The sequence below is a fragment of the Erigeron canadensis genome, chromosome 7, assembly GCF_010389155.1.
Source record: "Erigeron canadensis isolate Cc75 chromosome 7, C_canadensis_v1, whole genome shotgun sequence".
Classification (NCBI taxonomy): Eukaryota; Viridiplantae; Streptophyta; class Magnoliopsida; order Asterales; family Asteraceae; genus Erigeron; species Erigeron canadensis.
In genome coordinates, this window is record NC_057767.1 from 2,974,873 (window position 1) to 2,996,516 (window position 21,644).

General features: G+C 33.8%; 4 protein-coding genes across 4 annotated transcripts; 2 read left to right on the top strand and 2 right to left on the bottom strand.

Moving 5' to 3' along the window:
- Positions 1–943: 943 nt before the first annotated feature.
- On the bottom strand, positions 944–4,861 carry LOC122606802 (glycerol kinase-like). The gene is made up of 4 exons (XM_043779658.1): positions 4,657–4,861; positions 3,867–4,088; positions 1,810–2,776; positions 944–1,403 (listed from the first exon to the last, which is right to left on the bottom strand). The coding sequence occupies exons 1-4, from the start codon at positions 4,788–4,790 to the stop codon at positions 1,158–1,160; spliced, it is 1,569 nt and encodes a 522-aa protein (XP_043635593.1). The 5' UTR covers positions 4,791–4,861; the 3' UTR covers positions 944–1,157.
- Positions 4,862–6,990: 2,129 nt separating this feature from the next.
- Positions 6,991–8,863, top strand: LOC122607666 (cytochrome P450 93A3-like). Its single transcript, XM_043780685.1, has 2 exons — positions 6,991–7,957; positions 8,039–8,863. The coding sequence occupies exons 1-2, from the start codon at positions 7,061–7,063 to the stop codon at positions 8,663–8,665; spliced, it is 1,524 nt and encodes a 507-aa protein (XP_043636620.1). The 5' UTR covers positions 6,991–7,060; the 3' UTR covers positions 8,666–8,863.
- Positions 8,864–11,350: 2,487 nt separating this feature from the next.
- Positions 11,351–16,967, top strand: LOC122607663 (pyrophosphate-energized vacuolar membrane proton pump 1-like). The gene is made up of 8 exons (XM_043780682.1): positions 11,351–11,689; positions 12,962–13,536; positions 13,886–14,265; positions 14,359–14,445; positions 14,830–15,160; positions 15,241–15,651; positions 15,740–15,799; positions 16,473–16,967. The coding sequence occupies exons 1-8, from the start codon at positions 11,437–11,439 to the stop codon at positions 16,674–16,676; spliced, it is 2,301 nt and encodes a 766-aa protein (XP_043636617.1). The 5' UTR covers positions 11,351–11,436; the 3' UTR covers positions 16,677–16,967.
- Positions 16,968–19,253: 2,286 nt separating this feature from the next.
- Positions 19,254–20,075, bottom strand: LOC122607233. The gene has a single exon (XM_043780168.1). The coding sequence runs from the start codon at positions 20,073–20,075 to the stop codon at positions 19,254–19,256; it is 822 nt and encodes a 273-aa protein (XP_043636103.1).
- Between the last annotated feature and the right edge of the window lie 1,569 nt (positions 20,076–21,644).

Sequence of the window (21,644 nt, forward strand, 5' to 3'; positions counted from 1 at the left end):
TCTTTCGTGAGAAACGTGAGAAAGCAAAAAGAAGATTCGTTTATATGGTGCAAGAACTAAAACATGTGTGGCACAATGAAGATAAGGCAAGTAATTTATTTTGGGAATGTTAGAAATAGAATGACAGAAATAAAAGTAAGAAGAAACTTATCTTATTAATGATAATAAAGAACCAATCGTGTTGTAAAGAGCAAGACAAAGTAAGTTGAAGAATTTCCTTAAACCAAAGATTAGTTTAAGGAAAACGTTGATGGTTAATCTAAACTTTGGGTTAAATATGTTTATGTTTAGTATATATATATATGTGTCAAATATAAAGGTTGCATATGAAAATGTTAAATGATGGATGGTTATCTAACTGTCATTGACACCCATTCATGAACCGGATAGGGATAGGCGTAGCTTGGAAAACTTTATATGTGGGTGGTGTATCAGCGTATGTAGTGTATAGATGTGTGTGTATGGTCAAACACAAGAAGATGTGTCTTAATAACCAATATGTGTTTATACCGTTTGCATTCGATGCTTTTGGTTTTCTCCCACCTTAGACCATTGATCTATTTGTTAGGGTCCTGTCATGCATAGTAACATCACGTCAAGATCTATGACGTAGTTTTTAAACGACTTAGAATATGCTATACAAAATTGATGATCGGCACAGTTTGCTGATCCTCTGCCTTCTTTATACACGTGTCTTCTATTTTCATGTAAATGTTATTATTAATCGACTTAGAAAAGAAATATAAAGCAAAACCTTTAGAAAATGAGAAGAAATATAGATTTGCAAAAATGAAAACTAAAAGTTTGAGGTGAAGACAAAATGTAGAAGTATGTGTGTTTTGAATACAGGTTTGGAAAAGGGTTGGACAGTATATATAAAACAATCCAGAAGAATATTATGGCCCCTATTTGATATCGTATATGCTTTGTAACATTGATAATAGGCAAGTAAGTTTCAGTGGATTTTTTTTCAATGAACTGAAAAATATATAAGAAACATAGTCGTAAAAATTCAACAAGAAGAACCACCACTTTTAATAATGTACCATGACACATGTTGCACAAAGATGGAGCAACATGTTTCTTACAGAAATAAGAATAAGAAAATTAAGAGGACTTTCAAAGAGAAAAGGTGTTAAACTGATCAGATTGCTGGTTTAGAGAGACAGATCAGCCAAATCAAAAGTTCTTTCAACTGCTTTGCACCAAGAGGCCACCTTCTTCTTCCTCAAATCATCATCCCAAACAGGATTGAAAGTAGTATCTTTCTTCATTCGCTCTCCATTTGAAAATATCTCTTCTTCTGTCCAAACTCCAACTGCTAAGCCTGCAGCATACGCTGCACCAAGTGCAGTGGTCTCTATGTCTGCTGGTCTCACCACAGGATTGCCCAATAAGTCTGCCTGCAAGTTCAGTGAAAAAAAATTATAAACATTGATGATCAAATTTAAGAAAACAAGAAGACCAAACTAAAAATGGGAACTTCGACCAATCCACTTATACATGGGTGAGATTCAGGCTACATTTTATCTTTGGAGGGGTACAATAAAACAATAGCATACAATGAAATGGGTCAAATGGGTTGAAATTTACCCAAATTCTACTTTTGATAACTGATTCTATCTTAAATACTAGATTTTCTTAACAATTTTTTGGCCGATTTTAAATATATGGAAACTACTCGCAGGGCAAGAGTATTTCAAGTAAACCCGACACAAACCATTTCCACCATACCCTTAGTTAATCATTTTGACCCATTACTCAGCCCATCCGAACAGCCCCATTTTGCCACTTTTAATGACAACATACCTGAATCTGCATTAATGTATTATTAACTGTGGCACCTCCATCTACCCTAAGCAAGAATTGCCCTTTTGCATTTTTCGTTTCCCCCTTCTCACCAGCATCTTTATGCATTGAATCCAACACATCTTTCACTTGAAAGCACATACTTTCAAGGACAGCCCGAGCTATATGAGACTTGTTTGTAAACCTTGTAATTCCAATTAATACACCACGGGCATCATCACGCCACCATGGTGCAAATAATCCATTAAAAGCTGGAACAAAGTAAACCCCACCACTTGAGTCAACCTGTGCAGCCAATGCTTCAATTTCATTAGCCGAACTAATGATCCCTAGACTATCCCTGAGCCATTGAACTGCCGCACCAGCTATAGCAATTGATCCCTCTAAAGCATAATTTGTAGGTGCATCTTTCCCGAGCTTAAAAGCTAAAGTGGTCAACAAACCATGGGTTGACTTAATCACCTCCTCACCGGTATTAAGGAGTATAAAAGCACCGGTTCCATAAGTGCTTTTTGCTTCTCCTTTCCTGCAAGATTGACCCAACATGGCTGCATGTTGATCACCTAAACATCCTGAAATCGGGACTCCAGGAATCAACCATCCCTTTGCTATATCACCAATAACTTCAGCATTACTTACAATTTTTGGTAGCAAGTTTTTAGAAATCTTCAAAGTTTCCAATGTGGATTCATCCCAATCAAGTTTTTTTAAGTTCATAAGCATGGTTCTTGATGCATTAGAGACATCGGTGACATGTAAACCATTATCAACACCTCCGGTTAAATTCCAAATCAACCAAGAATCTATTGTTCCAAAAAGGGCATCCCCTTTCTTTACAGCTTCTTTCACAGCATCCACATTTTCCAATAGCCACAAGAGCTTGAGTGCACTAAAATATGTGCTTATGGGCAATCCACATGATTCCGTAAAGTGTGTTCTTCCTCCTGACAACTCTTTTTCTAGTCTCCTGCAACATAAAGAATTTAAAAATAGATCAATATGTATATTTATGTATATATATCAAGAGATAAAGTTTGATAGGGAAATAACAGCATTCCATCAAAGATTTTCGGTTCAGTTTGATAAATCAGATCAATATGGTTCTGCCCAAATATACGTGTTGTATTATTTACAGCCTCTACAAAGTATTTCAGTTTCTTTTTAGATTAGATATATCCTAACAAATAACTATATATATAATCTAATACCTTATATAAATATTACAAAAGAAGTTTTAATGGGTCAACCTAACTAGTAATCTGTTCTAACCTACTTATTTTGACTAGTACCACCCAATCCACCACCTGTTTTCACATCTCTATTTTCCATATATAGGTAATCATCCCAATCATAACAAAATGGCATTTTATACAATATCTAACCAGCAAAATAAGCACTATCATTTATAACTCTTGCTGGTTTGCTTTCAGCAAAAAGAAGCAAGTTTAGAAGTTTAGAACAACAGCTGGTCATAGAACCCGTATTATAAAAATGACCCAACATGACATTGAAACGGCCAAACAAACCCATTTTACCACACCTAAACTTTCAACAAAAAGGGTGATCATCCCAATCATAACAAGATTGATTCTTGATCCAGATCAGCAACAAGGAAATAACTTTTGAAGAACTCAAAAAAGAATTTCAACAAAAACAAAGTGGTTTAAATATATATAAATTCTTATATTGCAAGTAATAAATAAGTAAACAGAAAAATATTTAGGAAAGAAAAAAATACAATTCAGTTATTCAACATTTCTTCACAATCCAATATTGCCATCCCTAATTTCTTGAAAAGGGTGATCATCTAAATTTCCCAATTACAACTAGTTTCTAAATAATATACCAACAGTGATGACATATCAACCTCCAGTAGATTAGGGTAGCATAAAGGGTTCGGAAACGATTAGTGGTTATCCCACATACATTTTAACTAACTTTAAATAAAATCAAAGTTGATATGATTCAAATAACAAGGATTGACAAAACAAAACAAAACAAAAACAAGAAAAAAAAAAAGGAGAATGATGGAAGTAAATCAAAAAATATGAATGTACCTGCAAATTGAGCTGGTTCTAATATCCATCCAAACAATAGCATTATAAAGAGCAGCACCAGTAGACTTACTCCAAACAACAGTAGTCTCCCTTTGATTAGTAATACCAATGGCTTTAAGACCACTATCAACATTATAACCATCAGCAGTTGCCTTATCAATGGCCTTTGATATGCACATCCTCACACTTTCAAGTATCTCCATTGGATCATGTTCAACCCATCTGTAAAATTATCGCCATAAATATTTTCAAAAATAAGATGAGATTTTTTTGACATGGGCATGTATCTATTTGTAGTTTTACCATGGTAAAGTTAAAAAAGATGAGATTTTTTTATAAAATATCACAAGACACACGAAAAAGGGGTGTGAATCTTCTTTATAAATATCAAAAGACACATTAAAATGGGTAATATTTTTTTTACATGGGCATGATCTTTTTGAAGTTTTACCACAGCAAACATTAAAAAAGATGGGATTTTTTTTTCATGGGCATGAATCTTTTTTAAAAATTTACCGCAAGATAAACTTTTTTATGGGTATTATTTTTTATGGGTATTATTTTTTCAAGAATTACTTCAAAAAACATGAAAAAGATGAAAACTTTTTTCATGGGTATGAATCTTTGTAAAGAATTACAACATCAAACATAAAAAGATCCAATCTTTATCATGTATATATATCTTTTTATATACAAAAAAGATATATACTGACTCGGGGATATATGTAAATGCCCCCTAGTATACTAATAAATAAATAAATGATTTGAAATTGATGATTTTTTGACATACCCTGCTTGTGGACAAAACTGGGTGAACTCAACTTGATGAGATCCAATGGATTGAGCATTTTGATCATAAATGATAAATCTTGTGCTTGTTGTTCCTTGATCTATTGATCCAATGAATGCTTCTTTTTTTGCCATTTTTTTTTGTTTGTTTGTTTGTTGAAATTTTAGATAGAGAGTGTGAATCCTGAATTTATAAGTTAGTAGAAGAAGAGAGTTTTTAGGATTTCTTGTTTTTATCCACTTTTTCGATATATACAACTTAAAAGTCAAGGGTTGACTTTAAGATAAGATTTTATATTAAAGTTTGATAAAAGTTAGTCATCTGTGACAAGAAAGTAACGATATTTTGATACGTATAATTTATGAGACCCTGAATTTAATAACTCTTTAGAAAGTTACGTGTAATTTGGGTCTTGTATTTGTTTTCATCTGATCAATGATTCAAATAATCTGGTAGAAATTTTGAATATATGTTAGAAATATTTCCTTCGATTTAACATTAAGTAAAGGAATATAGAAATCACTAAATTGGCAAATGAACCTTCGGATCCACATGTATGTAAACAAAGTTTACAATTAGCAATAACAGTTAATAATCGTTAGTAATAAACGAGAATGTGGCCAATGACTCATTAGTCAAGTTCATCCTATTTTTCTAAGGTAATTTTAGTCCGTTATATTAGTTACTCGATGTTTTTTTGTCAAATGCAAATTTTATTTCTATTAATCCTTAAGTTGCTCTAAGGGGAGTTTGCGGGGTTTTTTCCTGACATTATTGCTCGACTCATGATAACATAATCCGATTTAAATAATCTGACTATGAGCTATCAAGTTAGAATGTCACGATTTATCGATGAAAAGAATATCTATAAAAAATCACGATGTATTCCATGTGATGGTCACATGACTTTGAATATGTATTTTATAAAAGTTCTTGGATCACTTTTTCATGATATGTTGGATAAGGTTCACATATCTCCCACCAATTTAATCTGCCGCTTGCGACTTATTTGCCATTCATTAATGTGTTTATATAGAAAATGTAAAAAAGTATATGAAAAAATAAAATAATAAACAATACATGCTTGTGATAATATCTCTATCTGTACATGAACCGTGAACGAGTAAACAATGTCCAGATGTAAAAGATTTTACTAAAAAGTACTCGTAATTAAATGCAATAAGCATACAAAATAACTAAAATATAAAAATGACTGTACAATTTGTGACTAAAAATATGTAGAATTTAACCATATATCTCTATACAACTCAAATCTCAGATCCTAAACACAAATATACTTATTATGCCCAAATACAATCAACACACTTAATATAAGTAATGTTTATCATTTTTACTGATTCTTATCATTTACTCAATCCTCTCATTTTTATAAACACAACCCCATATTTTTTTTAATTTGGTGATTTGTAAGAAATTGTGCAAAACTTTACTATGTAAGCAGTAAGCACTTCACAAGTTTTGGTTGATTTTATAACTACATGTAGGCCCTGTCAATATGGGTTGAATTTTTGTCATAACTCACAACAATAATATTATATATGACTGCAAAACTTTTATTAAATATGAGGAGTAATACGTATCACAATAATTGATATATTTATCATGCATGTATTTTACTGATAAGTATAGTAAATTATAAAAGTTGTACAATATGGTGGGTAAATCAAAATTTATAATACGAATATTCTCTCTTAAATAATGATCAAATACTTCATTGTAAATAATTTCATATACAGTTCAATCATGAATCACCCGACTAAAAAATTTTGGTGGTTGATATTTTTGTTTTTTTTCTTGCCATATCTTTCCAGCTTGGTGAAGTTGAGTAGCACCAATTCACAACTTGCAAAATTGTTACCTACAAACAAAACCAAGTGTCACAATGGTCCATTATGATGATCAAAGACCCATATTATGAATTGAGACATTTTATGAGAGAAAATCATATATGCTACTAGCTAGTAGCCTTTATGAACTCGATCACCACGTGATAATTGAGGAAAAAAGAATTAAAAACACAGCAACCAACAACTTCATCGTCCCCATTATATGATAGATTGATAGCAAATAATGTCATCATGTTACTTGAAAAAAAAACATGTCAGTGTCACTTGTAATTGATGTGGACCAAGATCATTTTGTATTAAAATTTTCCATAATGTTATTGATGATTAATTATTGTACTGCATTAGTTTGAGCTGTCATTTTCACATTATCTAGTTTTTTAATTTGATCTCTTGTAACGTTTGGGACATTATACATATTTATGGAACTCTTGATCATAAACTATAAACTATATGCATTTTGCAAAACAAGAAAAAGAAAGGTTGAAACTTTATGTATTGGTTTTTCAGATCTAAAAGCCATAGTACACACATTACTTATGGCTGATTTCCAAGAGCACTTGTTCCTTATTATCTTATGGCTGATTTCTACCATCTTAATTCTGGTGTTATGTAAATTTACTGGTTCTAAGCATCGATTTCCACCGACCCCATTTGCCCTTCCCATTATAGGCCATCTGCACCTTCTTGGCCCGATACCTCACCAAGCTTTTCACAAGATTTCTCTCCGATATGGAGGAGTTTTCCGCCTCTTTCTAGGCTCTGTACCTTGCGTTGTCGTTTGTTCACCAGAAATGGCAAAAGAATTCCTTAAAACAAATGAAAATGCCTTTCTTGATAGACCTCAAAACTCGGCTGTAGCTTACTTAAGTTACGGGTCAAAAGACTTTGCTTTTGCTCCATATGGATCTTATTGGAAGTTCATGAAGAAAATAGTCATGTCACAGCTCTTAAATGGTACTACACTTGACTTGCTTCTTCCAGTTAGGCGCGATGAGATTAATCGTTTTATGAAATCATTATCTAAAAATTCCAAAGTTGGGAAATCGGTGGATCTTGATAAGGAGCTTGTGAGGATGTCAAACAATGTGATATCAAGAATGCTTATGAGTGAAAGGTGTTCAGATAATGTAGATGATGCAGGGGAAATGAATCAATTGGTTACTGAGATAGCAGAGATTACGGGTAAATTTAACATATCAGACTACATTTGGTTCCTTAAGAATCTAGATTTGCAAGGATTTGGGAAAAAGATGAAGGATATTCATAGAAGATTCGACCAACTGATAGAAAGGATCATTAAAGAACATGAAGAGGCAAGAAAGTTGGATTCAGGGGCATCATCCAAGGACTTGCTTGACATTTTACTCGATGTTGCAGAAGATACGAGCATGGAGATTAAGTTGACTAGAGAGAACATTAAGGCCTTCATTTTGGTAACATGAACAGATGATATATCTATAAGTTATGGGCTTTGTATGTCAAAAATACTAAATTATATATTTTTGTCTTTTCAGGATATGATAATTGCAGGAACAGATACTTCCGCAATTACAGTAGAATGGGCTTTAGCAGAACTTATCAACCATCCAAACATAATGAGAAGAGCGGTGGAAGAAATTGATCAAGTTGTAGGCAAAACCCGACTTTTACAAGAGTCTGACATACCAAACCTTCCCTACCTCCAATTGATTGTCAAGGAAACTCTACGGCTCCATTCCACGGGCCCAATTATTTTTAGGCAATCAACAGAAGACTGCATAGTAGGAGGTTACCATATTCCTGCATCCACTGCTGTTTTTGTAAACGTTTGGGCCCTCGGTAGAGACCCAAACCATTGGGAAAAACCACTTGAATTCTGGCCCGAAAGATTCAAAGAAAACAACTTGGATGTGAGGGGACAACATTTTCACTTGTTACCGTTTGGTAGTGGCAGGAGAATGTGTCCTGGGACGTCACTAGCGTTGCAGGTGATACACACAACGCTTGGTGCCATGATTCAGTGTTTTGACTGGAAGGGTGAGAAAGACGGAAATCTTACTAGTGTTGACATGGAAGAGGGAGTTGGGATCACTCTTCCTAGAGCAAACCCTTTGGTTTGTATTCCTGTGGCTCGGCTTAATCCAATTCCATTCTTAGTGTAACATGTCATGGATCAAGTTCGGTTCGTATAAGTCTTTCATGTTGCAAAGGTCTAGCTTCCATTGTTTGTGTAATAAAAAATGATCGAGGTTCCAAATATAAAGCTTTAAGAATTAAGATATTCATGTAAAGAGAATGAAAACACATTGTAAAATCAAAATAAGAGAGAATGTAGAAGACATATGTTAGATTTATATCAATCTATGATGAGTCTTAATCGCCAAATCGGTATTCTCCTTTATTGTGTTGTTTAAGTATCATAGTTGAATCTTTGGTGGTCAATATTAAATACGGAAGTTGTGGCTTACAGTTCAAAGTTGATTAGGTCGCATTTGATTCATAAATTATGATAGAATCTAATGTAAATGGAATTAAAGTCCATTTTGATGGAATCTTTATTCCATATAGATAGAGGAAGGAATCTCATTCATTTTGACACTTATATCTTCAAAAAAATAAAAAATGTTCGGTCAAATTTCATTCCAATCAATTTTTAATTTCTTCAACCTATTTTATTCCTTTCAAAAATATTATGTGAATTAAATAAAAGAGTTATAATTAAAATAAATCTAGTAGTTGTAAACCACTCAAAAGAGTTATGCTTATTAAAATAAAATTTAAAACCTAAAATAAGTTGAAAAAGTTTAGTTGACCACACCCACCGATGACATGTTTGATATATCTGGAAGTGGATAAGCAGATGGATCAAATTCACAAAATAATATGAAGTTTTATCTCATAGAACGCGCGTCTAGGTACCTTGAGTCTTTATTTTTGCTACATATTCTTCCTTTAATTTTCTGTTTTTCAATCTTTACCAAATTGTCTTTCTCTCATAGTCACATGTTCGCATGAAGAGATAAGTTGGACACTTTTAATTAATTAAAATCTTGAAATTTATAATTAATGTACTTGACTATTTATTAAAAACTCATTTTTTATTTATTTAAAACAACAATCGTCGCAAGAAGTCAGGCATAAAATTTGCGGTTATATGATATCCTTTTCTTTAAAATGAGCCAAAGAATAATGTGCTTTCTTTTTGAAAGAAGATAAGAGAAATCCAAACCAGTGACGACTTTATAAACTTTTGCCTTAAAGCTACCATAAATAATGGGATTTGCAATATATTTGGTATAGTTTTTCTTCCTTTTAAAAAATGAGTTTATCTTATATTTTTGGTAAATATTTATTTGAAATTTAAGATTTGAAATATATTTATACATTTTAAAAGTCCATTAAATTAAGGATTTTGTTAGCTATATGAGTTATATTTAACTAGCCTGTTACCCGCATAATGCGGTGTGGTTGTGGCTGCGACGATGTAATGGTGGAGTCGGTTGTCGGTGGTAGATAAGGTGTCGAATGATGTAAATAATCGATGTAAAAGGTTATTAAAAGATTTTAATTATCATAGTCTTATCTCATTAATATTTCACTAGTATAAGATATAACATTTTTATTTTATCTTAATTATTTGATCATGACATTAAAATCAAAGATAACCAAGTTAAAGAATTGATGAATTATATTTATAATGTAATTAAATAGATCAAGTTGATTTATTAAGTGAATATATCATTTGTTATGTAAGTTCATTTGCGTATACCCTAAATCTAATATATTTTCTTGTATCTTACCAAGGTTATTTTTTTCTTTTTTGAAAAGTGTGGATTATTTGCTCGCACATGAGATTTATTTAAATTGTCTTGACCGGGTCTGCGTTAGAAAGTTCATTCACTCTTAATACCTAGTAGTTAGAAAAACCCCCAACTAAACCATTCGAAAGCGCGACATGTAATTAAGATAAAACTCTGTTTCCTCTGCAGGACTCAAACCTGCTTCGCTGAAAGACTTTAATTGTAAATTCCTTGTCTCGAACTCAAGACCTCCAGTATATAAAGGTAATGCTTAACTACTGAGTTATAATAAGAAATACTTGTATCTTACCAAAGTAACCATATAAATGATACTTTATTTCTTATCTTATCTAGAATATAAATGAAAAAGATAAAAATATAAAAAAATTTCTAGATTAAGGTGGTGTTTGATAAACTCTTAATTAAAAAGCCATGACTTAATTTTAATTGTCTTAATCCATTAAGTCAAGAAAATATGTTTGTTTTTGACTTAATAAACCAAAAAATAACTATATTGACTTAATCTATACAAACAATGTATATCCATTCAGTCACTTTCTCCATTCATTCACTTAAAACAAACAAGCCCTAAGTTTTACTAATTAGGAAGCCTAATGGACCTGCTCATCCAATTAGATAGAAGTCCATATCTCTGTGACATGATGGATCGACCGATACTGACCAATCAGAATTAACATTTTATTTTCACAAAAATGAAAGGAAAAAAAGATACCAATAAAGTCATAATCAAAATCTCACATAACTTATCTAAAAATCCTAAACCGTCCGATGAATCCTCCGACTACACCGAACAACCTCAAAAAACAACCCAATCACATTAAAACACTTGCATATGATTTATGTGTCCACCTTATCCATTTATTATATTCTTTCTTTTTCAATTTTCTCATCCTTTTTCAAACTATATAAATACCATGCACCGCCACCTTATACACTCTATTTATATACTTGCACATTCCATACAACATATATATAGATAAAGTACACACTCTACAAACAACTTATATCTCTATATAAATTTTTTTTTTTAATTTTTACTAAACAAATTATTTAGTTAAATTTTTTTAAAGAAGTTTTTAATATATCTATATATAGGAAAAGTATATATATCTATGGCTCCGGCAATATTGACAACATTAGCAACGGAGATAATAATTCCGGTATGTGCGGTTGTGGGTATTTTATTTTCGTTGTTACAATGGGCTTTAGTGTCAAAAGTCAAAGTGACACCAAGTGAGAATATTAGTAGAGGCAAATCAAATGGTTATGAGGATGAATTGTTGATTCAAGAAGATCAAGAAGATGGTGTTGATGGTTATAATGTTGTTATTAAATGTGCTGACATTCAAAATGCCATTTCTGAAGGTATGGATTACTTTGCATTTATTTTTTATCTTTTTATAGAGTGGTATAATTTTTATGATTAATATTGTTGGTTGGTTTTGGATTGATATACATGTGATATGATGATGACTTGGATATTTTATGTACTTTAAGAGGATTGTGAGATTGGGTGTCTCAAAGATTATCTAATTTTGTGATTATGGTGTTTATAGAAAATAAATCATGAGAAATTAGTGTTTTGATAAAACCACATAAATAACTAATTAAGTGGTCTATTTGTGTCTGTCTATTTCAAAAACGCAGTTTTGAAAAAAAGAAGTTTGAAATTTCGTGCCAGGAACATCATTTAATTGGTTTGGAAATACTTTAACATCCACTAAATTGTGTAATTTACAAACAATAACAATACCCCAACGGTTTTTGGGTCCCAATACCGTTTTCGACCGTGTATGGGGAAGTTAAGATGCAAATAGGCTTACCTTTACCACTACCAAAAGTAGAGATGTTGTTTCAAGTTATACCAAATGTAGAATAGACCCTCCAGCTTGCTGGGCATGAAGATTGAGCCCTTGACCTCTACCTGTCAAGGGTTCAATCTTTTGATCCAACTCAGTTGGTTTTAATTGTGTAATTTACGAAGTTTGTGAAAATCGTGTTTTGCTTTTCCAATCATGTACTCAACTTTCAAAGCTTAGTTATAATGTATCAAATTATTCAAGAGTGGTAGTCTGCTAAATTAAGTGGCACTATAATTTTTGGAACGACTACAGGACAGTACTCCAATCGTCCAATGTAGCAACACATATCTTGAAAAGGAAGGACGACTCTTTTGACTAGGATGTATTAATTAATGTTCTTTTTAACCCGAAGCTATTTTCTAGCTTCTGACTATGTTCTTCCCTACTACCCATTTATGTACTAAATGACCTAATTGTATGTTTTGAAAGTTTAGTACTACATGACAAGGTAAGATTTGAAAGATACATACAATACTAAATCATGTATAAAAGCACTTTAGATAAATCATTTATAATAAGCAAGTCCGGTAAATTAGTTAGTTAACTTTTGGTTTGGACTAGTATATATAGTACTTATGCTAAAGTTACGGTTTTGGACTAGAATTTATGCCAAAATTTCTGGCCCTAAAATGCTAGTAAATGGTACATTTTTGTTGAAAATACTTAATATGCATCTATTAGTATGATACAATCATTTAAATAATAACAATTTACTGATTTGATTGATGATTCTTGCTCATACAATGCTGGTTAATGGTTGTTTCAAATTTAACAGGTGCAACGTCGTTCTTGTACACCGAGTATCAGTATGTTGGCGTTTTCATGGTCGTTTTTGCGATTTTGATCTTCGTTTTCTTGGGTTCTGTTGAGGGGTTCAGCACCAAGAGCCAAAAATGTACCTATGATGTTACTAGAATGTGTAAGCCTGCACTTGCAACTGCTGCCTTTAGTACTATTGCCTTTGTACTTGGGGCTATTACGTCCATTGTTTCGGGTTTCCTTGGTATGAAAATAGCTACTTATGCTAATGCAAGGACAACGTTAGAAGCTAGAAAAGGTGTCGGTAAAGCATTTGTTACTGCGTTTAGGTCAGGTGCTGTAATGGGGTTTCTTCTTGCTGCAAACGGGCTTTTGGTTCTATACATTGCGATTAATCTTTTCAAGTTGTACTACGGTGATGACTGGGAAGGACTTTTTGAGGCTATAACTGGTTATGGGCTTGGCGGTTCTTCGATGGCTTTGTTTGGAAGAGTTGGTGGCGGTATATATACGAAGGCTGCTGATGTTGGTGCTGACCTTGTTGGAAAGGTGGAACGGAACATTCCAGAAGATGACCCAAGAAATCCTGCAGTAAGTGATATTCATATTTCATACTCATATTCATTTAGAATGAATTATTAAAACTGAGTTTTTGTTTCAACACAGATACTTTTTGGTACAGTTTAGGTTCTGGTTCACCCGAACCATATTTTGTCATCCAAAAAAGGAGTCTTTATTAATAATTCGTGTCAACAAATATATATGTTGTTTCGCTCTAAATCTAACTTTTGGAATATAACAATTTAGGAGGCTTAATGTAGTGACATTTTGACTTGTTTTACCAACTCAGAGCAACCAATAAGTGAAGGATTGAGAGGCCACCTTTCCTGTAGTTTCAGCAACAAACTTTGTGTTTTTAAAGTTTCTGTTTTTGTTGTAGGTCATTGCAGATAATGTCGGGGATAACGTTGGGGACATTGCTGGGATGGGATCAGACCTTTTTGGCTCGTATGCAGAATCATCTTGTGCAGCACTTGTTGTTGCTTCCATTTCATCATTTGGAATTGAGCATGATTTCACTGCAATGTGCTACCCGTTGCTTGTGAGTTCGGTGGGAATTCTTGTTTGCTTGATAACCACCCTATTTGCAACTGATTTCTTTGAAATCAAAGCTGTTGATGAAATCCAAAAGGCATTGAAGAATCAGCTTATAATCTCCACTATCCTTATGACTGCTGGTATTGCTGTTGTTAGCTTCATTGGGCTTCCGACGTCCTTCACAATATATAATTTTGGTTCTCAAAAGATTGTGTACAACTGGTAAGCATAAGTTCTTTTTGTTGATTCAGTTATGTTTGCACTATTGAACAATTGATTTATATCTTACTGGGGATGGGGTATATATGTATGCAGGCAACTTTTCTTGTGTGTATGTGTTGGCCTTTGGGCTGGACTTATCATCGGTTTCGTGACCGAGTACTACACCAGCAATGCTTACAGGTATGTTGTTTTGCAGCTAGAGCTATCAGTGACAATATCTACTCATTTATGAATGAGGGGGTCAGTTGGAACCGTGTTTTTATCTCAAACGGGTCAAAATTGTTGAAAATGCCATTAGTGTAATTTGAATGCACATAACCACCTATATTGTTATTATTATTTGAAGATTAAGATTTAATATCGTAACAACTTTGATTTTGCTACAAATCATCTTTTTTAAAGAAAAAAGACGAGATTTCATATCAACTTGACCCTGCTTGTGTCAATCCGGAGTTAAGGTGACCCATTTCAACCCAATCCCATTTCAACTTTTACACATTTAGCTATAGATTTTAATTTTTTTTATTATGATTGCTAATTCAGTTTTCTTCTAACTTTCTGCAGTCCTGTGCAAGATGTTGCTGATTCCTGCAGGACTGGAGCTGCAACAAATGTTATCTTTGGCCTTGCATTGGGATACAAATCGGTCATCATTCCCATTTTTGCCATAGCTATCAGTATCTTTGTTAGTTTCAGCTTTGCTGCCATGTATGGGATTGCAGTTGCTGCTCTTGGAATGCTTAGCACCATTGCAACTGGATTGGCTATAGATGCTTATGGTCCCATCAGTGACAATGCTGGCGGCATTGCGGAGATGGCAGGCATGAGTCACAGAATCCGTGAGAGGACCGACGCCCTTGATGCTGCTGGGAACACCACTGCCGCCATTGGGAAGGTGATTGGTTATCTTCTATAAACTTTAGTTCTATAACAAAACTTCGTTTGTGCCGATGATATGTATATATGATCTTATAGGGATTTGCTATTGGGTCTGCTGCATTGGTTTCATTGGCACTATTTGGTGCTTTTGTCAGTCGGGCAGGAATCCAAACAGTTGATGTTTTGACACCGAAGGTCTTCATAGGTTTGATTGTCGGCGCCATGCTTCCATATTGGTTTTCAGCCATGACCATGAAGAGTGTGGGTAGTGCAGCTTTGAAAATGGTGGAGGAAGTCCGTAGGCAGTTCAACACCATCCCAGGCCTCATGGAGGGTCTTGCGAAACCAGATTACACAACGTGTGTGAAGATCTCGACTGATGCATCTATCAAGGAGATGATTCCCCCTGGTGCCCTTGTTATGTTAACTCCTCTAATTGTTGGGACATTGTTTGGAGTCGAAACACTTTCAGGTGTCCTTGCTGGTGCCTTAGTCTCTGGAGTCCAGGTAATTATTACATCTTTGGTAAAAATGTTGTGTCATTAACATTGATGGTTACTTATAACTTATGAATTATGATTTTTCTGGTATACAGGTTGCGATATCTGCCTCGAATACTGGTGGTGCATGGGACAATGCCAAGAAGTATATTGAGGTAATTATCCGTTTTGTTGTTGCCATGGTGGTCAAACTGGATGGGTAATTGGTCAAATGGTTCAAGTCAAATGGATAAACTTTATATGCATTGGGACTGGATGTGTGTCCCAATCTTCTATGTTCCTTCCCAAAGAGTTAATTGTTTTTCTACAGTTATGTAGATTAAGCCATGGTTATTACTTGATGCGGCAAAAATTGGCAGATTGGGTAATGGGTTAAATCAGTTTATTTTTTGTAGATTTAAATGGGTCGGATCCAAAAACCCATTTTGCCTTACATATTAGATTTTCTGCAAATTTATAGTCGGTCAACAAAGATCATTTTGTTTCCATAATTGTCCAACTTGCTAAACAAAATGATCTATGGAGGCTTTTTATTTGCGGGTAATCGAGATTTGGGGTTTTTTGGCCAACTAATCTGGGGATCACAGTCCACTGGCACATAAACATGAACCAGTTTATGTCATTAAAAACACACTCCGGGTGATCTTTTTTTTTTTTTTTGGTGATCACTACAGTTTAACCCGTTTTCTTTTAAGAAATTTTTAATGCCACCTGTTCAACTCATCGAGGTATAACTGAACCCGAATCAACCTATTGATGAGTAGGCAGGTCAAAGTTAACACCTCGAGTTACATTTTAAAATTTTGACCAATTTCAATTGCCCATCAGGCTGGTGCATCAGAACACGCAAGGACCCTTGGACCAAAAGGATCTGAACCACACAAGGCTGCTGTGATCGGTGACACTATTGGGGACCCACTCAAGGACACCTCAGGTCCATCACTCAACATTCTTATCAAGCTCATGGCTGTGGAATCGCTCGTCTTTGCACCTTTCTTTGCTACTCATGGTGGTCTGCTCTTTAAGCTATAGGCTGCAGACATCTATTTAGCACCTAATTTGCCCGTAGGTAGTCATGCCAGTGATGATGTTGAAAAAAGTTAGTTTCTTCAGATATAGACTCGAGTTCTCTTTCATTTTCTAGTAGTGGTTTGGTTTAGATGAAACTTAGGGTGGGATTCTGCTGGTTGTTTCATGCAGTAGCGTTCTATAAGAAAGAAAAGTTTATCTATCTTTAGACTATATATATAATGCAGAAATTGGTCCCAAAAAGTTTATCTATCTTTAGACTATATATATAATGCAGAAATTGGTCCCAAGTTATTATTGGCTTTCTGAAATTAGTAACCTGTAGTGACATTTCTCAGAACCACAACGATATAAACATAAACTGGTTTGATTTTGTATTAAAACCAAGTTGATGCCAAACTGTAGGTTGAATGCAAATTTCGGAGTTGGTGTTTTGAAATAAATGCAATGTAAAATACATCTTTGTTTCAATGTTTGAAGGTGAGAAAGATAGAATCAAATCATATAATGATGATTTTAACCAATTTTTACATTTGAGGCTAGTTCGAAAATTGAAATGCTGCAGAAGGCCCAAACGCAGCTTAATGCTTGTCTCCATTGTTTTGTAATAATCTTTTTCGGGCTTGACATATGGCCCGCGTTTCCTTCACCAACTTTAACAGATCAGTGAATGGTCATGGCGGTTTTATAAGAATCCAACTTACACTTGATCGACAAGACTTCGGTTTTTACTAGAATTGGTTGGTTCTGTGGATTCAAGACTAGTGGTAGATTAGGGCTAAACAGACGGAATGGATGGGTTGGATAATAGAGGATTCTATATAGAATCGGATGCGTCAAATTGGGTTAACCAAAACTTCATCATAGAGGACGAACATGTCAAGTTTGGTTAGCGAGAAACACTTCTGGCAAAACTATGTATGCCCTTCATTAACAATCTGTATGAAACTATGATCAGAAAAACATATGAATACTGTTTGGATAATAACACTGGTATTAAAAAATTGAGTATCAAAGCCACCAACTTGGGGCAAATTCTAAACCATAAGCATACAATTATCATCAATGAGGCTAAATAACATCTTAAGGTTCCCACAACAGAATGACAATAATTTCATTGCACATAACTGTCTTGTCATAAGATTGGTTTACTGGAAACGAGATCACCACTAGCAAATATAAAATCATTCGGTTTCATCATGTGACATACTTGCAGAAATTTAAACAATCTTTGCAATGGATGTATGAATGACAATAACCGAAAATTTTAAACTTTAACATTCCATATAGTAGGTTCATTTCACAAAAACCAAAAGAGTCATACTGTACCATGTCATGCTTACTCAAATGGTTTAGATGATATGGCTTGTGATCAGATGACGAAAACGTCCCCAAGAAATGACGTTGAGTATAGCATCACCAAACAAGTACACCTACAAACTAAACCAATTAACCGCTGCAGGCATCCAAATGGTTAAGAATGTGATATGCCCAACTACAGGTTGTAAAGATAAGAGTCATTCTATCTTATTAATTTGAACTTCTGTTACTCAGACAAATCTGTATGAATATACAAAGACGATATACAAAGAAATTAAAATTAACTGTTCCCATATACAAAAACACACCAGCTGCAATTCGGGATATGACATCAAATTTGAAGCATATGGAATCATTTTGATCATTCAGCACTAAGACATGAAGCATTAATAATTCAAGCATTTGCCATATGAAAACTTAGAAAGTCTGAAATTTGAAATGAATAATGACATCAATTAAAGACGAAAGTAATTTAATCTACCATAAGTAATGACAAGTTGTCCGTCCTTGGTGTAGTACATCATCTATTTGTGATCAGATGCTGATTGAATAAATAAAACCATCTAACTGATTTTGCAATAGCAGTGTTTCCATATAAGAACACATAAAGAATGAATAATATACTCCATCAATCCCATGTACATGGATGGCTTCCGAGTTGGGATCGTATATTTCAAGGTTGTTGGGGAATTACAGTAAACAATGAATAAAACCGGATAATATACAATCACTGAAGGCGCGATACGCTTTCAGATTGAATCAATTCGGTGGTTCACCCCAAATTATTCAACCGGATACAATCAGTGATTACATAATTTTCTGTATGATTTGTATTTGAGTTTTGTGTGAAAAACGGGGAGAGAATTCTATGTGAATTCGTAATGACCATAATCAAGAATCAGGGCCTATTAACTGTCTCAGTTAAATTTGACTTTGCAAGATTGGCAAAACAAGTCCCTTAAATTCTGATAATTAATTTTCTGAGACGTTATAGCAATTTTAATGTCAGGGGCTCTGCCACTTGGACCCCGCTCCCGGAGCCCTGCCCCCAGACCCCAGTCCCTCGCCCCTAAGATCATAATAAATTCATATAAGCGTGCACTCCGCACCACCAAACTTATATGATGTATTATTATGATTAAATTACCATTAACCCAACTACATTAAAATATCCAACAAAGGTTGCCATCAGATCCTTGTCATTTTGTTACCAGTATAAGTTCACCACTTCACCGGTATTCCTAAATCCTAGTAATGTCTTTATTTTGGCATGTGGCAGTGTGGCACGTTGATGTTGTATAGCTTTGTAAACGATCTATTAACACCTTGCTCCTTCATCATCCATAGACAACAAACTGATACGCCTTTCTCTTTATGGTATTCAATCAAAACAAGAGACTCCCGTAGCTCAGATATAGTTTGAATTCTACAAAGTCGGTTTGATAAACAATCCGTGAGATTTATCTCTTTAAATTCCTTGGCGGTCAAATCAAATGACATGACCAGAAAAGGTGATTGACCATCTTTAGAATGAAGCATATCAAAAGCAACCCAATAAATAAACTTATCGATAACAACCTCAGACCCTCTAAGTCTAATTGACTCACAGTGAAGACCGGTAGATAGAATACTCCAAGTCCCCCTGCTCAAAGTAAAAACTCTAACTCTCCAAAGGAGGCATTTATCTTTTGCTTCTGACCGATAATCAATACGTTTAATCTTGAGAATAGTAGGATCAAAAGTGACAGGACAAACCCCAAAACCAACAACATCATCATCACCATAGTTAGAATTCCCACTCATATAAATACTAAAGTTATAATTCGGGAAATCAGGCACTGGAATACGAATGAGTTTCCATATTGAAAGCTTCCAAAGAACAACCATCTCATTAATATTAAAGTTAGAGTAATCATAATTATAATCCTTTTCAATTATCTTAAAGCACAACAAACCGTGAGAGCTGCCAACTACACAAGGATAACCTGGTGAACATTCAAGTAAGTAAGTGAGGAACAGAGATGGCTCGAATAAAAGAATCATTGTACAAACGACGATGATCTTCATCAACAAGACTGTCATATTTATGCTGATTAGGAACACCATGTATTTCTTTCCTTTAAATAAAACGATGGGGCAGAGGGTGACGAACGCCGTAAGAAGCAATGAAACCGGGGCTGTCGATCAAACACTTGAATGATTTTGAGACACATCGGCGTTGAATCAATGACTTTAAAGGAAGTCTTTTCAAGATCTTCGTCCGAACTTCTAGAGGCATATATTCCGACATCAACATGACTTTTGATTTTACTTTTACGTTAGGAATATGAATGAATACGTGCGTACTACGCAATGCTAGGTGCATCTTCTTTTATTTAAACTAGCACGTTACCCACGCAATGCGGCGGTGGTCGTGACGTCGATGATGTAGTGGTAGTTGGTGGTAGATTAGTCGTCGGTTAATTGGTGTAGTTTATTGATATAAAGGGTTAATGGAGTTATTTCAAAAGATAAAGGATTGATAGTGTAACTTAATCATTAAATTAAAGAGGTAGTGTAAGTGAAAATATTTTAGTGCTAAATCAATATATTACATATTTTAAAGTTGGTAGATGAAAATATTAAATGGGAGAGCATTTTAGACATTTCCCCATATAACTTTCAACATGAGAGGTATTTTCTTTAATAAAAAGTATAGATATATTGGGATTCCGTTACCATAAACCTTGACGGGCCTTATAAAAGATAAATATAAAAACCCATATATGTATCTAACATTATAACATAAAGGGGTGAGGAACTCACAAATAAAAAGAAGAGGAACTCACAAATAAAAAGAAAAACGAGAATAATTCTGAATTACTCATTTTATCTTATTTTCTCTCTCTTTTATAAATTAAAAAAATTTATTCAAATCATTCAAAATGTTTTATCTCACAAACCGTAAATCGTTAGATGGAAAAAAAATATGGTTAGTCTTAAAATTTCGTCCTCTTTCATCAGGGATGCAATTCGATATACTTTTGACGACTTTTTAATTTTCGATACTAGATTTAATTTTATTTTTGAACAAGTTTTTTGTTCCCTAATGAAACGTTATTTTATATTATGATATAAATTTTTTGTGCCATGTTTAAAATTTTCATATTTAGTTTTTAAAAAGTAGATAAGCTATCTGTTTTTATACTAAATCACACTTGATCAGTTGATCTAATAACTAAGGCAATTACAACTCTCAATTTTTGAAAGTTTGACTTTTGTTTAGTGAGAGTTAATCCTTGCACTGTGTTTTAGTGCAAGTCATCCAACAAAAACAACTTCATTTCGCTGACCAGCAGTACGTTCAAATGCAAATGTTGATGACACAGGAGGTTCGATATCACAACTTTTGGCATATGATAAAATGTGTTGGCAAGAGGATGGATGGATAATTTGCTAACAGAAAAAAGAGAGGTAACCTGGTTGTAACCAATGGCATTCCTATAGGTACAACTGGTCAACTATAATCTGATTTGTGATCAGATCACAAACATGTCCCCAAGAGTTATAAATGATCTACCGCAATATATATATATATATAATATATATATAGTTTCCTTATTTTGAGAACCATTTTTTTTAAAAAACCATGAGAACTCCTAAATAATATAT

Excerpts from the sequence above, each read along its gene's own strand:
- LOC122606802 (XM_043779658.1), bottom strand. The coding sequence starts at position 4,790 with ATGGCAAAAAAAGAAGCATTCATTGGATCAATAGATCAAGGAACAACA. Across the intron at positions 2,777-3,866 it reads AGAACCAGCTCAATTTGCAG|GAGACTAGAAAAAGAGTTGT; the intron begins GTACATTCATAT and ends TTTATGTTGCAG. Across the intron at positions 1,404-1,809 it reads ATACATTAATGCAGATTCAG|GCAGACTTATTGGGCAATCC; the intron begins GTATGTTGTCAT and ends CTGAACTTGCAG.
- LOC122607666 (XM_043780685.1), top strand. The coding sequence starts at position 7,061 with ATGGCTGATTTCCAAGAGCACTTGTTCCTTATTATCTTATGGCTGATT. Across the intron at positions 7,958-8,038 it reads ACATTAAGGCCTTCATTTTG|GATATGATAATTGCAGGAAC; the intron begins GTAACATGAACA and ends TTGTCTTTTCAG.
- LOC122607663 (XM_043780682.1), top strand. The coding sequence starts at position 11,437 with ATGGCTCCGGCAATATTGACAACATTAGCAACGGAGATAATAATTCCG. Across the intron at positions 14,266-14,358 it reads CAAAAGATTGTGTACAACTG|GCAACTTTTCTTGTGTGTAT; the intron begins GTAAGCATAAGT and ends ATATGTATGCAG. Across the intron at positions 15,161-15,240 it reads CCACTGCCGCCATTGGGAAG|GGATTTGCTATTGGGTCTGC; the intron begins GTGATTGGTTAT and ends ATGATCTTATAG.
- LOC122607233 (XM_043780168.1), bottom strand. The coding sequence starts at position 20,075 with ATGACAGTCTTGTTGATGAAGATCATCGTCGTTTGTACAATGATTCTT.